At 35.7% G+C, this 14,564-nt stretch overlaps 1 protein-coding gene across 1 annotated transcript; it reads right to left on the bottom strand.

The window, feature by feature from the left end:
* Window positions 1-1,822: 1,822 nt before the first annotated feature.
* On the bottom strand, window positions 1,823-10,966 carry LOC122589921 (formin-like protein 20). The gene is given in 18 exon segments (XM_043762253.1): window positions 1,823-2,589; window positions 2,666-2,732; window positions 2,828-2,896; window positions 3,013-3,129; window positions 3,217-3,288; window positions 3,895-3,989; window positions 4,227-4,308; window positions 4,391-4,441; window positions 4,531-4,611; window positions 4,940-4,981; window positions 5,114-5,212; window positions 5,377-5,448; window positions 5,810-5,933; window positions 6,097-7,119; window positions 7,121-8,226; window positions 8,311-8,526; window positions 9,224-9,924; window positions 10,572-10,966. Coding segments are annotated over 18 exon segments (4,242 nt in total). The 5' UTR covers window positions 10,645-10,966; the 3' UTR covers window positions 1,823-2,437.
* Between the last annotated feature and the right edge of the window lie 3,598 nt (window positions 10,967-14,564).

Raw genomic sequence — 14,564 nt, 5'->3', positions numbered from 1 at the left:
TGATAAAACTCGATAATGCATTTTATAAATATAATTTTGTATCCTTTCTTCTCCTATTCAATCTTCTCCTTTTCTTTTCCTTTAATAAAAACTCGAGAATACAGTGTAATAGTCGAGCTCAATCAGTGTTTCAATGTTCTTAATTTGTGTATAATCCTAGATGTCATATATAAATAACAGTATAATTATGTTATATGAAATTTCTTAAGATTCCAATAAAACCTTGCATCCATCATGTTCCTGGTGGGTTCACATGACGTGACACTTCTAAGCCATTTGTAAGCATTCAACGCATGATTAAAGCAACATCCAAACCTAAACCCATGTTATAACAATATGCATTATAATTATCAACATTAATTGTTAAAAAAAGAAGTGCAAAACGTAATCATAAAACCGGCTATCACATTATGTATTTTGATAAAATGAACTAAATGATATTGCATGTTAGTGATATCTATTATTGACAACCTTTTAACTCATTGTATAATATAGTTAGGCATATATATCGATGTATAATAAACTAAATGTTATATAATGAAAGTTAAGGACCCCATACATTGTAAATCTGTGACCACCATATTGTGTTTGATAGTTTTAAGTCTTTATCCATTGAGTGTTAATAATGACTAAAAATAAAAAGTTGTTTGTTTTTCTACGTTACTCTTGTCCTTTTCAATAGGCATATAACTTTTTCCTAATATACATAAAAGAAAAACATGTATGTGTTTTCATTTGTTTAGCTTTCTCCTTTTTATCTACTTTTATGTTGGATTTCATATGCAATGATTATGTGAGAGTATGATATATATGATTAAATGCATATACTTCATAAGCATACGTACAACTAGTAATGCACTAACTACCGGGCATGATACAAAATGGTATATATGGCAAGTAAAAGGAACCCCAAATGCAAGTAGAGTTGCTATGAATGTGTTTCAAATTTGTTTTCTAGTTAGGAAATATTACAGGGTAGAGTGAGGAATAATCTTGCATTTTCTTATGGCTTGCTATTTGATTTTGAACTTGACTTCATTTGGCTTAAAATGTAAAAGCTTTTTAGAAAAAGACATCGAAGGAATATTATGAAGCAAGCTCTCAAATAAAATCAACGTAACCTCAAAACTTTCTTCAGCAAACTTTCGTTTGCATCATGAAAGTTCCTTGATCTGTCAAATGTAATCAACGATGTGGTTAGTAGAGATCGAGCTAGTCTAGCGAATCTCATTTCCAAATTCCAACACTACACTCAATTCTTGATCGAGCTAGTCAATCATTCTAATAGCAATAATAACTCATTATTTAGTAAAAATATATATACAGTAAATACAGGTGCAATCATGCATTGATTTTAATAATAGCTCATAACAAATTAACAGGCCAATCGTGTATAATTTTATCAAACTTTCTTGAAGACTGCCAAGCAGTATCCATGAAACTGGACCCCTATGTTCCTTTGCAACTCTGTATTGACTACAGAGTATTCCACGCATAATGGGTCATTGATCTACTGTCAAATTTGGTTTTGCTGGGCCAAATAAGTCCAATACACATAACATCAAAGATACTTTTTGGTAGGGCATGGGCCAAACCCACATACAACTATAATTCAGTTCATATTTGTTTTTTAGTGTTGTGACATCAATTTGTAAACATTATTTGTTTGAAACGTAGCATTGTGTAACGTGTACCACTTTTTACCATTAGCCCAATCCATGAAGCATATGAGGTCCAAGAAAACCAGCATGCAGTTAAACAAGATGAAAACCACACATATCCCTAATAACAAAACCCTGAAAGACGAGCAAGCAGAACCAAATACAAGACTAACAATTTTCTCATTCTAAAATAAATATGATAAAAATGTATCTGAATCTGCAGAGCATATTTCAATTTTGTTACAATATTACACCAAGGGTGGCCTGTCCCCATATCCCTATTTTCTACCTAATTTTATATACAGCAAATTTTGTGGCCAGCTTCTTGTCAAAAACTCTGAGATGACCTAATTCTTCTAATAATACAACAATATAATCAAATACTAATGTTAGTATTGAGTTAGAGATGTGTATATATACATGGTTAATCTAATCACTATAATCCACATTGTTGCTAATTCATGGTTCCTTTGACAGTCACTCGTGGGCTATTATTTCAAACATCCCACCTCCATCTGATGTTGTCAACTGAGAGCAGAATTGGTCACGTCAGCTTTATATCACGCCGATAACACTTTCACCTTTAAATCATCTTATACACTGAAACAGCATCTTGCACTGTGTAATATGTATTTACAGCAAAGCTGTTTGCAGGAGCTCTCAGGATTTTGCATGCCTCCATCGGATTTTTCAGTTCACTTGAGGCTGTGGCTGGCATTGAGCTTGGTAGTACTCAACCTTTGAGCAGATCATATGAAAAACAATTCTCATTTGGCCTATTTCTCCCCTTTCTTTGTTAAGTTAATACCCTTTGCCTTCTCCATTTCACTTTCTTTCTGAGCTTTCTTCTTTTCTAGTTCAGCCGCTTTATAGTTCTCTTCATGAGCTTTTCGAAAGAGCCTCACAAAGTTCAAAATGGTCTGAGTAACTGCATAACCACAAATCATTTAACATAGAATTATAAACAATGGAACCATGTGCTATATTTATATCCAGTAATTTACCTTGTTCAAAAGGGCAACGAGCAGGGTCTTCACCAAAATACAAGGCCAATGCATCAGCATTTCTACCCTGTAATACAAAAGAAATTAAAAAGACAACCCAAAAGTAAACTTTGTGACAAGAAAAGGGAAAATAATGTCAGATTTCAATGCAATTAGTCTTACCACCACGGAATACAAATTTGTCACAGACACCACTTCTGACTCGGCAAAACCGATGAACTCGTACAGTGTCTAACAATGCAAGAAAAAGATGTGAAATCAAGAAATGCAAGTTTGTGTTTCTCACGAGATAAAACTGGACAGCATTTAATATAATGAATCAAAGAATGAATATGATATTTCCTTACCTTGTGGAAAACTTCAGATACAGGGCCATCTTCTTCAGAAGCAGTTAGTTCCTGCTTAACCTTTTCAAGTCCCTTAATAATGGCTTGCATTTCTTCTGCTAAAGACTTCAATTGTATCTGCAAGGAAAGGAAGACCTTTGGTTTAATAATCTCTCTACCACCAATTAAGGTTATCGATTTTCAAGAAAATGAGTAAATGTAAACCTTGGTTGCAGACTCGAGGCTAACGAGATCCACATGAAAATCCAAAAGGGCTGGTGACTTGGCGGCAATAACCTGTAAAATATGAAATAATTTGGTTAGTAATTTGCTCAAGTTTCTATTAAAATCCTATGCTAAAACAAACATGAAATGACTCAAGCTACATTATTGTGAGGTAGTATCGCAATAATGCAAGTTGAAAACTTATATAGACGTACATCTGTTTTGAGAGACAATAGTAGAGGTAGTAAGATGCATTGTTTGGTGGACTGTACCACACACAATAGTACATTTGAAATGGGAATTTCACATTTACTCGTTTCATGTGGGCCAGGTTGAAACAGACATTTTTAGTACAGCCAACAGTCCGATTCAGGCCGATCCGCAAACACTCCGTTTTTCCACTTTTAATCTTCTGACAGTAACTATATGTGTTAATCATGACTTTAAAAACAATACTGTGTATAATAACAATCTAGATCCTTAAATAAAAATGTTCAAGGAGACTGAGCATAAATATTAGACTTCTGACAATATTCAACTCGATTGACTTGTTCCCTGCTTAGCTAACTTTATTTATACGACCCATTTGAGATAAACAACACCCCATCAAACCATTTAACAGTGAACTCAAATTCGCCACAGCTAAATTAATAGCTAAACCAAACGAAAAAGGCCAACCTTGCAAAGATAATGCATTAAAGTCATCTTGCTGTTTGATGCCCGTGTATCAGTGAGTTTCAAAAGGCTGTCCAACTTAAAACCAACCGCAGCACCTGAAAAGCATGTATACAATGAAGGATTTCTTTTTTGAAAGGATGTATACAACCAAATTAAAAATATACATAAAATGATCTCAGCTATTAATAACCAGGATAAACAAGAACTGGTGTACTTAAGACGTAAGAGAATGGTAGTTCACAAAAGATGTGATGTAAATGAGCATCGAATGTGTTAATTGTGCTTAGTCACATATGCAAGATACATGAAATATTAGACAGTTATATTATTACCTCTAGCAGTTCCTTGATTCAATGTATTTCCCAAATACAGGATTCTCTTCATGATTTCCTTCAATTTAATAGATGTCCGGACCTATTACCAGCAAATGGGCAGGATAAGGTAAATAATATAAGCGAATAAAGCTTAGAAAAAGGATAATTTTTATTTAGATTACCTCATCACATGCAGAGTTTACAGTGTTTAAACTTTTCTTAAACTCTGAAAGCTGAAAGAAAGTTCAAAATAAGATAAAAATATTAAATATAAATATCAAAATGTGATTAGAAGACTCAAATCGTAATGTACAAAAGCTACCTGCGAATTGAATTGAATCTTAAAAAGAAAAACGCGTAATTTCGATTCCACACGAGGCACCTTCATAAGCTCCAGGAAGAACTGGCAGGAATTCTTAACTTTATGAGCATTACAAATTTGGCACCATTCATCATTATTACTCTCATGTCTATAAACTTTTTGTCGACTTATCACGTATATGAATGGTAATAAAGAATGTGTCCAGATACCATAGAAATCAAGATTGTTTTCATTGTGGTTGGAAAGTTCTTATCATGTTACTATAGCCAGTTATGGGTTAATAATGTACTTAAAGCTTAAATTTTCAACAATCTGTCAAAACTGTAAACATTACTAAAGTTGTTTAGGCGCATATCACTAACATATTATATGTACATACACAAGATTATAGTTACATCTGGCTACCAACCTGTTCACACTTGCCCAGCATCTCCCTGTCACCCATATAATTCTGAACAGTTGCAATGCAAATTATCAAGAAATTAAAAAGTGTTAAATGCGTCAAAACAGTAACTTCACCAAATAAAAATGTGCCATCAATAATACTCTAGTATAATAGTTATGTATACAGTATTCGTTATACCTTGAGAAGCTCCATTTCTTCTTTTGTAGGACAGAACTTGATAAGATTTTCTACTTGATCTGCGTCTAAGATAGATTCATCCATAGCTAAAGCTGCAGCCTGTCGATGCCAGATAAAAAAAAGTATTACCGGCATGACAAATAAAGAAAACAAATACTGCCTTTTCACATAGAGAAAAGATGCAGCATAACATTGCAAAAAACCATTTCAGGCCAAATACATCAAGCTGATCGGTTACTATGACCTCCAAACTTGACACTTACCATCATATCAGGAAGCGGCATTTTGACCTTTGTGAGCATGATTTCCGTGTTATTGGCCCTTCTTAGATCAACCTAAGACATTAGATTGAAATAGCAAAAGGAGAAGTCAGTCTTTCTAAGATAACACTGGATGCTAAATTGCACATATCTGAAACTATTACGGTACGTTTCAAAGCTTTGACATAGCTACACTTGACACTATTCTAAAACTGATGATTGACCAAGTAACACCCCTGATAACACCATTCACTGGAAAAGTATGTCATTAATGTATGTCATTGAAAAGGACATTCTCCTAGTTTGGAAATATGTCATTCAATCAATAGAACTAAAAGTAAAACCAAGGATATCATCTGACATCTATAATTAATTGATTTATACTTTTATACTGTATAACCAACCATTAATATAGAATAAAAATATTTTGCATTACCAAGTGGATTTTTTCAGTTTTTGAACCAGTGGACTTTCGGCGTGCTCCTCCCTTCGAAGTATCTTTCTTGGGGACTATGGCAGAAAATAAAGTCTCAAGTTCTGACACATCAAAATCTGGTGCACTACAATTGAATAATGTAGACAAGTCAGAAAATGATATGTATCATGCAGACTGGGTAAGCAACATAAATCAAAAAATGCATCAGAAAACTTCAGTGACCTACATAAAAAATCTATGCAAAAGTTATTTCCTTTCACATAATAAAAACTAAAGAAACATTATACCTCTGGGCCTCGCCAGGTCTTTGCAGTTCTTCCCACAAGCTTCCTTGCAATGCCCTTGTGACCTTGCTCCAATGCAGTGGTTTTAAGTTAGATCTTCGGGGTGCAGCAGCAGCCATTCCTGCGGGCCGCGCAAGTCCTCGACCCCTAGGTGGAATGGGACCATTACTCGGTGGTCCAGGTGCACGAGGTCCCAAGGGAGGTGGTGGAGGGCCAACACCGGGAGGTCTTAGTGATCCAGGTGGAGGAGGAGGTCCGGGTGCTCGACCTCCGGGTGGAGGCGGTGGTGGAGGTCCAGGTGCTCGACCTCCGGGTGGGGGCGGTGGTGGAGGTCCAGGTGCACGGCCACCAGGTGGAGGCGGTGGAGGTGGTCCAGGTGCACGACCACCAGGTGGAGGTGGTGGGGGCGGTGGCCCCCCCACTGGTTGAGGGGTTGAAGGTGGTCCAGTACGACCTCCAGGTGGAGGTGGAGGTGGAGGCGGTGGCCCTCTCATCGGTGGAGGGGGCGGAGGTGGTCCAACTGTATGGCCTCCTGGTGGAGGTGGTGGGGGTGGGGGTGGTGGTCCCCGCATGGGTGGAGGTTGTGGAGGTGGACCACTCCCTGGCAGTGGAGGAGGTGAAGCGCCACGAAATGGAGGTGGAGGAGGGGGAGGTGGAGGCATGTTTCCTAGCTTTGGAGGTGGAGGTGGAGGTGGAGGTGGGGCAGAAGTTCCATACATTGGACGTGGAGGTGGAGGTGGTGGAGGTGGGGTAGAATTTCCACACATTGGACGTGGAGGTGGAGGTGGAGGCAGCGGAGGAAGTGATGCATTTTGCAGAGGAGGAGGGGGAGGGGGGGACGGTGCAAGTGAAGAACTTCGTGAAGAAGGAAGGGGTGGTGGTGGCGGTGGTGGCGGCGGCGGCGGGAGTTTAGAACCGGGTGAGGCTCCATATATTGAAGGTGGAGGTAGGATTGGAGAAGGGGCACCATACCTTTCAGGTGGAGGCACAGAAGATTGAGCTACATACATCGGAGGTGGGGGTGGGAGGAGCTGGAGCAGCATATCTCGGAGGAGGCGGAGGTGGGGGAGGAGCTGGAGGAGCAGATGGGGCTACATATGATGGTGGTGGAGGTGGGGGTGGAGGAGGAGGTGCAGCACCATATCTTGGAGGCGGAGGTGGTGGTGGTGGCGGCGGAGGTGGTGGTGGTGGCGGCGGCGGTGGTGGTGGAGGGGCCCTACTTGTAGGTTGCAGCAGACTATCCTGAGCAATTGAAGGAGGTGATGGTAAAGCAGGAAGAGGTGTGGTAACCTTTGGTGATTTTTCCTCTGAAATGCTAACAGGAGAATCTAGAGACTTAACAGATGAGTGAGGTGACGTCAAAGGAGATGATTCAGCCACTTTAGAAGATTTCACATCCAAGGAAGTTTGAGAAGTATGTTTCCTCGATGCATTCTCTACTTTATTTACAGTACCTTCCATCGACTTTTTCTCGTCCTTTGATTGTGCTGCTAGCATGGGAGGTGCACTATTGTTTCTTGTAGGCTGATATGACACATGCAATGAGTTGGGCGGATAGGACACGTGCAACGAGTTAGTATACGACCCTTTATTAGGAGGTATCCAGCGAGACACCGTATTTGGTTTTGCAACTCTTGGATTTGACCCATTCTCTTGTGCTTTTATTTTCTGCTTTCCAACAGAGTCCAAACCAACTCTTGAATTAATAGAATTTTTTCGACCCAACTTCTGTTGTGAGTCATCCTTTGCTAACTTTTTCTCTTCTTTGTCCTGTTTACCATTAACTTTATCTAACTTTACTTCCTTTCCATACATTTTATCATCTTCATTAGCAACCAGAACTGCGAGTTTCAAACCACCATTTATGTGCTCCAAATCATTATGATAAACCTTAGTTTCGGGTTTTTTGTTCCCGTCATCTGATGCAGAGTCTTGGAATGCATCAGCCTCTGGTTCTTGCTCTGGTTCGGGTTCGGGTTCCCCTTTGGAATCTTGCCCATCAGCCGCATTGCTGAAAATCTCTTCTACCTCAAAGAACTCTTCATGCGTAGGACTTTCTGTCTCATTACCATCTTCAAATTCACCTTTTGTGGTGATCATAGATGGTAGAGCATCAGCATCCGAAAAAAGAACCTGATACAAATGTAAGTATGCATTCAACTTCTATCGATTAAAAGATAAAGATGTTTCCAATATATATGAGATCAAAAAGCCTACCTCTGCCTTAAAGTTCTTAGGCATTTGGTCACGTGCATCCCACATAACATCAACTTCATCACGGCTCAGTATAAGTACACTGCTTCGCACAAATGTTGTGTGGAACATAACTCTAAACATCATTTCCTCTCTCACATGATCCAAATGTATGCATTCAAGAACTACATCCCCTTGAACACGAAGATGGATATCTATTTTCACCAATTCACATTCTTCCTGCATTCACAAAGTCAAAAGACTATATTACTGGTGTGTGGATCCACGGTTTAAAACCAATCATCTGATAACTGTGATTCGTAGTCACAATAGTCAGTTTTTCATGTTTGGAATACAAAATCTGCTCCTAACTACAGTATGACTATTATTCTATTAAAGGGTCATGTAACTAGTTTTTACTTGTTACCAGTGACAACTTATTATCATATGTCACAATAGTCAGTTTTTCATGTTTGGAATAACAAAATCTGCTCCTAACTACAGTATGATTATTAAAGGGTCATCTAACTACTTTTTAATTGTTACCTTTGTTACCAGTGACAACTTATTATATATATATATAATATAAATAGCCTGATTACCCTTTCTTCTAAGCTAACTTGCTAACGTTTACTCCCATCTCACAACAAGTATATCATCAAATTGATGTCCTTTCTTTGATCATTTCAAGTAGCAACTACTTGAAAAATTGTTGGGCACCAAAACAACCAAATGACTGTTGTTATCTATTAGTAAAACTTCAAATGATAAATGCACATCGAAACGCTATGTTCTATAATCCCTTCTATTACAGCCATCTAACTGATTTTGATAACATTAATTCGCAATAATCACTTTCAGATCGCACACAAAACACACTTTTAAAGAGTATGAAGTAGCTCTTTAGGTTTAATATATGTGAGGTAGAAAACCTTACTGGTTGATAGTAGCGTGCTTGCTTTTTAGTTTTGGAGGATGAAAATAAAAGCTTAGAACTCCTGGCGGTTGATGAAGACGAATCCTGACCGTATATCCGAATCACAGGTCGACAACCCTTTTCGCTAAATAACGGAAGGAACCGAAGTTTGATACAGTCCATAGCTAACGGTGTGTCTGAAGGAGGCCAATCAGAACCCAGATTTCTCCTGGAAATATACTGAAGATACCTCAATTGTGAAGGCTGTGGATTTAAAGGTGTTAAAAGATGAAGAAGCTCTCTAGGAGCTTGCTTATACACCATCTCAAGAGTCTTCTGTTCACCGTTATATTGTTTTCTAAACAAAAGAAGAGCTGCTAGCATAAACGCAAGAACAGGCCACCCTCCTCTTTCACAGTGCATTAAAAGCACGTTTTGCTGACCTGCTAGCGACAGCCAGCTTTCACTAGATCGCAAAAAGTGATGGATCATTTCTAAAGGTAACATCGGACACCCTTCATATTGCCGAGGATACTCCATGACAGTCATGTCGTATTGAGACAATATATCAGAAATTTGGGTCCTTTTGTCACCTTCTCTAAAGTTAAATACCATGAAAGAAGAATCAGGATAGTAGTCCTGAAGTTCGGCCACAATGCCACCCATGTAAAGCTTGTACTCATCTTCTTCTAGTATATCAGTCGAGAAGCAGCAATCGAAAACTGCAATTTATTTTAGCAATGTTATTAATATTACGTTTAAAAAGCCGCAAGTATTGATAAATACACGTGACACCAACACTTGCTCATTAAGGTCAATTCCCATTATCGTAAAGATTAATCTAAGTAATAGCAGAAGCAACAAGGCTACCTCCAACAACTCCCATTATCGAAAAGATTAATCTAGCATCAGGGGCTGACAAATTCCTGAACCTAGTCTAACAAAGTCGAGGTTTTTTTTACAATGCAATCTCTTTTAATTAACATCGAACTCAGAATTCCATCGATTTGGCAATCTTTGTATAACAAGCCACCTAGCCTAGTGTTTGGGGTAGCTCAATTGTCCTCAACGGGGACAACGGGTCGGTCTCAAGGGTCGTTTTTCACAATATTGTCATTGAGACAGGGTGCGTACTGTGTATAGGGCGATCAATTATCAACGTTTTGGACATATATAGCTATCAGGTTAGCATAATAACGATTTTCCTACCCCAGGTATGATGACTGCATTATTAATTAACAACTCTAAACATAAAATTCCAAGTCAAAACATAGTCAAACTAATTTCATTAACCTAAACATTAAGCAGGAAGTCAAACTAAAAGTAAATTCCTAATCCTTTGGCTTGAAAGCAAAAACAAAAGACATACCGTAAACCCTTTCGGAGATCTCGAGCAGGCGATCCGGCGGTTTACGATAAAAGAAGCGTTTAAACAGCGCCATCTATGTAATGGCGCTGTTACACTCCTCCAGATCCAATAACTTTACTCAAATTTATTGTCAATAATTATTATAGATACACTAGACTAAATTATATCGATCTCTGTCTTGAAATTAGATCCCCAAATTTCAAACTCAAGTTAATCAAATACAACAGGAAAATTGTGTGTATGTTTGAATTAAAAGAAGATAGGGTTTGGTGTGCGTGTGAGAGAGAGAGAGAAAATTGAGGGAATGGAAAGGCATGTGGTGTTTTGTTTTTTTTTTTACAGTGTATGTATTATTATTTTTGATTTGAAGATCACATGACACGACACATGGAGGAGGGGAAGAAAGAGAGGGAGTGTAGAAAAAGGAAAGAAAGAAGAATCGTAGACTCGAACCTTGCCTTGGACCAATATCTATATCTATCTTCTGTTGTATCTATACATGAATGAATCATCACTATATGTGTTTAAAGGTGCTATTTAACACGTGGATCTCAAAATTAGCACAAACTAACTGATGGGATTTGATTGATTAATGGAAGTTAGATTTTGATTTTAAGGAATAGGGGGTTTTAACAAGAAAGACAGACCCGAAAACAAAGATATAGATAAATGAATGAATGTAACTATACAAGTTACAACAACAGTTGGATGTACACTAATTGGAGTATGTATGTTCGTTGTCAATTGAAACATTAACTTGTTTTCACTTTGGACCCTTCCTCTCTAGTTTCTATCTCGTCCCCATCTTTTCTTTTTGCTTTCTTTCTATATTTCAAACGGTTAATCTTTTCTTTTTATTTTCAGTATTCAGTTAGCATAACATATCAGAAAAATCTTATTGTATAATAATGAAACTAGACAATAAGATGTTAACCATGGACCGTTACAAGTATTCGGAAGAAAAAAACTCTAAGTCATCTTTGGGGATTGAACTCAAAACCTTGGGATAAAACCGGGAGTATCTCTGACCAGCTTGATCAGTAACATCCCTAAAAGCTATCAATGATGATTAATCATTAATCATTTTTAATCAAATGTAAAGGTAGTACCAACACTCACATATCACACTCCATGACATATCACACTCTATGACCTAGCTATCACCCCCACCATCTCATCGCCGCAATGCATGAATACTTACTCTGTTAAACCTAAATGGCAACCTAAATGGCAAATAGAAGGATGCATGCGGGTGTTTTAATGTTGCTCCGACTATCGCATGTTGCATGTATGAAAGCTCACAAGGTAAAAGTGTGAAACCTCATACCTCAGCTAACAGAGCTAACGTCATTTGTTTATAAGTTACATATATTAATTTGATTTATTAATTTATATCTATTATTATATTGTTAATAAAGAACCAAAATCCTATAACTGGAAACCGATAAAATTATTAATCATTGTATTATATAATGCATATAATTATTATACGTAAATCATAATCGATATGTATGAAAAAAAAAAGAAAATGCTAAACAAAGCTCTTAGGGCTTCACTTAACGTGCATAAAAAGATTGCATATTTTCATATTAAAAGCTCACTCCCTGAATTTTATGGTAAATGTACAATTAATTAATGCATCTTAACAAAAACCCTTAAGGCTTTGTTTAGCAAAACCAATGTTTTAAAAACCGGTATTTTAGTTATACCAGCGTGAAAAAATTTTCCGGTATTATCGGTAATACCGGAAATACCGGCCGGTACGACTATTTTTAATTTATTATATTTTTTGTGTAAAAATCCTACAAAACTTGTTACAATTTAACGAAAATAGTCAAAATGCAATTATAATTTACTCAAAAATAATACCAAATATGTATTTCATAACAAAATATAGGTTTTAAAGTTCACAAATAACAAAAAATAACATTAAAGTATCATAAAAATAACTTTTTTTAAAAATCAAAATTTATTTTTTGAAAATAGTGGAAATACCAGTATGGTAATACCGGAAAATACCGTGAATACCGGAAATACCAGCCAGTATTGAATAGTGAAAATACCGAAAAAATACCGGACTTAAAATACCGGCGTGGTCTCCGGTACCGGTAATACCGATCGGTATTTACCGGTATTTAAAACATTGAGCAAAACTCTAAAAAAAATTGTAAACACCAACCAGATATTCAAAAGCAAATTGACATGTATCAAGAAAAATGAACGTTCAATTCAAACATGTTGCATGTACTATGGGTTATTAGGAGTCAAATATTGTCAACTATAGTTTAGTTGAAGGTTTAAAGAGTAAAAACTCTAATTCGGCTAAAGTTAAACGTTTTTACCATTTTGAGTAAATGTTAAATGGTTAAAATGATTATTGTTTAAAAGTTAGGTAGTCAAATCATTTAAAATAAATATATAAATCAAAAAAATTAGTTAAATAGTTAAATTGATTATTGTGTAAAGTTTAAAATTATATAGTTCAAAAAAGTTAGTTAAATAGTTAAAATGATTATCAAATTAGGTGGTTAAAACATTATTAACCTTATATCTTATTGCGCAATAACAAATTATATATATACTAAAAACCAAGTTGTTTTTTACAACTTTCTATATATAAAAAACAACTATACATGCATTTAACTTTTATTTTTTTTATCTTTTAACCCCTTAAACTTTATTTTTTTACAAATTTTTTCATGTTCATTTATTTATCTTTTAACACCTAAAGTTTTAATCTTTTACATTTTTGCCCATACACTTTTACCTTTATACCTTTTAACCCATTAAAATTTTTATCTTTTACATTTTTGTTTGTTAATAACATGTATTGTACAAAAATATAATACATGAAATATAACTATATTTAACTTTTGTTTCTTTATGTTTTAACCCTTATAATTTATATATTAGGTTCTTATGTTTTTATTAAACAACTTTCATTTATACCCAACATGTTTTTAGTGTGAAGTTTATTTTTCTTTAAACTGATCATTAGCTATTTTGTTTATATTGTTATAGAGCCAAATTAATGTTTGTTGGTGACTTTGTCAAATTTGTACCAAAACATTGTCATCTAAAAAGATATTCGACTTGAGTCTCGCCGCAAAGTATATAAAATAATCTGCGGCAACGTGTGGAATACACAACTACGTTTAAGCTTAATGAATACTTATCCACTGTTACTATAAAACCTTTATGGCAACGCACGGGTGTTTATTTCTACTATACAGTCTAACAACCACTTTGACCGTCATACACTATAAAACTTCATGAAACACTTGGACAAAGTATGAGTAAGCATTCTCTTTAAATGAAAATAAGAATTTATAGATATGCGACACATGTTAGCTTAGTTGTTTATTAACTGTCAATAAGATAGTTATATAGTACTTATATTAATTAATGTATCATTCTGATTATAATTTATAATTTATATTTTATTATTAAAAATCATGGTTCCCCAATGTATCATGTAAAAAGCATATTTGAAAGATATTATTCGTGAGGAGACAGTTGAAGGTCCAGAAATATCTAGTTAAAATTGTTTCTAACACGTTTGAATAGACTCATTTTGCAAAAAAAATTATCTCTACTCTCTAATAAAACAAAAATCCCCTCACTACTGTTGCCACATTGCGCGAGTACCATACTCGTAGTTGTCAAAATAAAACTTGTATTAATAGTTTTTCGGAGGGTTGATAAGGCTAGTTAGAGTAGACAAAATCTTATTACTTGAGAGGGTTATAACTTGTCAAAACCACTCCTTGTGTATTTGTTCTACATCTCACATATGTGTAGTAAAAGAATTGTTTACATCTTACCTTACCTATATCATGTTTATGTATGAATCGTGTTTCTTACCTATATCATGTTTATGTATGAATCGTGTTTTGTTATTGTTGGTATTTGTTCTACACTTTTATATATATATATATATATATATATATATATATTAGCTTAGTATTTTATTTTGCTTTTGTGATTGTTAGA

This window comes from Erigeron canadensis, chromosome 2, assembly GCF_010389155.1.
Source record: "Erigeron canadensis isolate Cc75 chromosome 2, C_canadensis_v1, whole genome shotgun sequence".
NCBI lineage: Eukaryota > Viridiplantae > Streptophyta > Magnoliopsida > Asterales > Asteraceae > Erigeron > Erigeron canadensis.
The sequence above is the reverse complement of the archived record's forward strand: the minus strand, read 5'-3'. Positions and strand labels throughout refer to the sequence as shown.